This window comes from Schistosoma haematobium, chromosome 4 (assembly GCF_000699445.3).
Source record: "Schistosoma haematobium chromosome 4, whole genome shotgun sequence".
Taxonomy (NCBI): Eukaryota; Metazoa; Platyhelminthes; class Trematoda; order Strigeidida; family Schistosomatidae; genus Schistosoma; species Schistosoma haematobium.
In genome coordinates, this window is record NC_067199.1 from 40,180,852 (window position 1) to 40,185,140 (window position 4,289).

Sequence of the window (4,289 nt, forward strand, 5' to 3'; positions counted from 1 at the left end):
ATCGCGCTCCCCACTTAGAACCATTTCACGTAAGCGATTCCTCTCTAGACAACGAGAGACGGATAATCCCAACTGGTGCTGGTATCATAACCAGTATGGAAAGTTTTCCAGAAATTGCAGAAAACCCTGCAATTTTCCCAACACGAAACCGACTGATTCGAATAACAATTCGGGAAACTTCCAGGCCGGCACGCGTTAACGGCAACCGTAGCCGGCGAACAAAGCCGTCTGTTATTCGTCACAGATGTGACAACGAGAGTTCGCTACCTCGTCGATACTGGCGTAGAAGTTAGCGTTCTCCCAGCAAATCCTAACGACCGGCTTCACGAATCGACCCTAAACTTACAGGCGGAAAACGGAAAACTGATCGCTACGTATGGCAAAAGGTACGTTTACCTTAACGTGGGTTTACGCAAACCCATACACTGGATTTTCGTTGTTGCAGATGTTTCTATGCCAATCATTGGTATGGACCTTCTACAACATCACAATCTGATCATCGATACGCGCGAACGGAGGCTAGTAGACGGAAACACTAATTTATCCGTTTGCGTAACTTGTTTTACTGGTTGCAGAGTATCCCCAGTCACAGTTAAACATATGATAGACCCACTCTATCAACCACTACTCGATAAGTACCCTGGGATACAACAAACTCAACCGAAACTACCGTGTGTAACCAGCAACGTTACACATCACATCACGACTACAGGACCACCTGTATTTTCCAAAGCACGACGACTAGCTCCTGAAAAGCTAAGGTTAGCGAAAAACGAATTCGACCACATGGTAGACTTAGGGATCATACGACCGTCAAGTAGCCCATATGCATCTCCGTTGCACATGGTCCCTAAAAAGGACAGCAACGATTGGCGTCCAACTGGTGACTATCGGCGATTGAACGCGAAAACCATTCCCGATCGTTACCCGTTGCCTCACATTCACGATTTGACAGCTACTTTGAAAGGTACAACTGTCTTTTCGAAAATCGACTTGGTTAAAGCGTATAACCAAATCCCTATGGCTACTGACGACATACCGAAAACAGCTATCATAACTCCTTCGGACTCTATGAATTTTTGCGAATGCCTTTCGGTCTAAGGAATGCTGCTCAAACATTCCAAAGATTCATAGACGACGTTTTTCGAGGTCTCAACTTCGTACACGCGTATGTTGATGACTGTCTAATCGCAAGTCCGGACAGAGAAACACATCTCAAGCATCTGGATCTTGTTTTCGAACGACTTCAAAAACATGGCATTACTGTAAACGTTCAGAAATGCCAAATTGGAACCGACTCATTAGACTTTCTGGGACACACTATCGATGCTCAAGGCATTCGACCTCTTAGAACCAAAGTGGCGGCCATTCTGGATTACCCAGAACCGACCACCGTCAAGCAATTACGCACGTTCAACGGCCTCGTAAGTTTCTATAGACGTTTCATACCCAAATGCGCATTACTTATGAAACCTCTGACCGACCAACTTCGTGGAAATGCGAAATCCATTAACTTGGACGACACCGCACGAAAAGCATTCTCCACAGTTAAGGAACTGATTGCTAAAGCAACAATGCTCGCACATCAGGACACCCGAGCACCCATTAGCATCGCAGTAGACGCATCCGACTCGGCAATCGGAGGAGTCTTACAACAATGGGTTAACAACTCCTGGCAACCCTTGGCATTTTTCTCTAGAAGGTTGCTAGACACCGAATCGAGGTACAGCACATTCGGTAGGGAACTCCTAGCTATGTATTGTGCTGTACGGCATTTCCAACACTACATCGAAGGTCGTGAATTCACTCTTTTCACGGACCATAAACCGCTCACTTTCTCGTTAAGCTCTCCTTCTGACAAGTACTCTCCCCGTGAGTCTCGACAACTGGACTACATTTCGCAGTTTACTTCAGACATTCAACACATCTCTGGAGCAAACAATGTAGTTGCAGACGCTTTATCTCGCATAACTTCCTTGAACAGTTTCCAAGGAATCGACCTTCTTAAACTCTCCGAGCTTCAAAAAGAAGACAGTGATCTTCAGCACGAGTTATCGTCCACAACACTTAAACTACGCATCAAACAGATGGGAACAGGTAAGGAAACTCTACTTTGTGACACATCTACAGGTAGGGATCGCCCAATCGTGCCGAAACATTATCGACGCAATGTCTTCAATACATTGCACAAACTTTCTCATCCAGGTGTTCGTGCAACCATCAAGCTTATAGCAGAACGGTTTTGCTGGCCTGGAATGAATAAAGACGTGAGGGAGTGGGCACGCTCCTGTGTAAGCTGCCAAAAATCTAAGGTTATCAGACACAATAAATGTCCCTTAGGCTCGTTTAAAACTCCCGATGCTCGTTTCGACCATGTTCATCTGGATTTGGTAGGACCTTTACCAGATTCAAATGGATACTCTTATCTCTTAACCTGCGTTGACCGTTTCACTCGATGGCCAGAAGCAGTACCTATTAAGGACATCACTGCTGAAACAGTGGCCCGCACCTTCGTCGAACGATGGGTAGCAAACTTCGGTTGCCCTTCAACCATCACTACAGACCGCGGACGTCAGTTTGAATCCGATCTTTTCCGTCGTCTGACCACACTTTTAGGAATCACTCGCTTCCGAACGACCGCCTACCATCCACAAGCAAACGGGTTGGTAGAACGTTTTCACCGACAACTGAAAGCTTCGCTATCAGCAGCAAACGTTTCACAGTGGACCGACGCTCTTCCACTCGTCTTACTAGGTATCCGCAATGCAGTGAAAGCTGACATTGGATACACTGCGTCTCAACTCGTTTATGGAACGACACTTCGACTTCCAGGAGAATTCGTGGATCCTTCATCCTCTTCAATGAACATGGATCTAACCTCCTACACGAACAGGCTTACAAACGCAATGCGTTCAATTAAACCTGCTTTCACTCGACCTCAATCAACTGATGTTTTCGTTCAACCTGACTTACGATATAGTACACACGTTTTCGTTCGTCGAGACTCGCATCGACGACCATTCGAATCAGCATACGAAGGACCCTTCAAAGTTCTTCAACGTGAATCTAAGTACTATATAGTCGATAAGAACGGAACCAACGATAGCATCAGCATCGATCGCTTAAAAGCAGCGTATTTAGAAGGAAATCCTATCTACGTGGATTTTCCTTCGGTACAATCGAACGACACGACTCCGACACTTATAATACCTCATCCGACAACCAACACACACGATGATACTTCGACAGTATCCGAAAATAAACTTAAAACGACGCGTTCTGGAAGAAGGGTGAGATTTCCAGAACATTTAAACGACTATTGCACGTAAGGCACTTCTCGACATTTTATATTATTTTTTTAAAAAAACAATTTTAATATGCTTATATATTTTTATTTCTATTTAAAAAAACAAAACAAAAAACAATTTTTTAACGCTATTACGTGTTCATGAGTTTATTTTCCATTTTTTTCTCTGACATTGTGCTTTTACACACATACGAGTGTATTTCGACATGCACTTACATTTTATTTTTCTTTTCCAGGACGGCTGGAAAAGAACGATGACGTTTATGAGGATCCGAAATTTTCATTGTACATTTTCTTTTTTTACTATGTTGAACCTCCGTCCCATATAGTAAGGAAAGACGACCAGACGCTGCTAAATTTAGTAAGCTATCAGAAGAGTGTTTACCAACGACAAACTCGTTGGGTTTAAACTTCTGGCTGGCCACGTCTTAGGGTCATCACTGCCCCACTAGGGGGAGTGATCTGTAGCGGTAAATAAATCCCCAAAATAAATAGCTCTGTAAGTTTTCGACATTGGATGCTGACCATATGTTTTAGTGGACTCATCTAGCTGAAGGCGCTCGGCCATGCATCCGCACCAGATCACGTGTGGTAACGCCGTGCTCAACATCAACCGCAATCGCTAGCCAGATTAGATCAGAGAATTCCGGTATATTGGTCATCGCCAAATATACTCTTCCGATCTCCTCGACTCTGTCTTTTGATTTCTCTGGGTGGGAACGAAATACATTAGAAGGTGTTACTGGTAGAAGCGTTGTCAAACACTGAATACCTGTGACATCATCATGCTCCTAAATTGGTTGTGACTGAAAAGTCTAGGTCCATGATTCCAAATAGACCTAAACAATGCACTAATGATTACGTCACATCCCATTGTATTTACGAATTTACATGTTTGTGTGGACACGCGTACATAGGGAGGAGTAATCGAACAATGCAACCAAGGGTCATTGAACATATGCCTAAATGGCTTCAAAATCAA

The 4,289-nt window shown here is 44.0% G+C and overlaps 1 protein-coding gene across 1 annotated transcript; it reads left to right on the forward strand.

Moving 5' to 3' along the window:
• Nucleotides 1–357: 357 nt before the first annotated feature.
• On the forward strand, nucleotides 358–3,994 carry MS3_00008062 (uncharacterized protein). Its single transcript, XM_051216405.1, has one exon. The coding sequence runs from the start codon at nucleotides 1,086–1,088 to the stop codon at nucleotides 3,327–3,329; it is 2,244 nt and encodes a 747-aa protein (XP_051066993.1). The 5' UTR covers nucleotides 358–1,085; the 3' UTR covers nucleotides 3,330–3,994.
• Nucleotides 3,995–4,289: the final 295 nt, after the last annotated feature.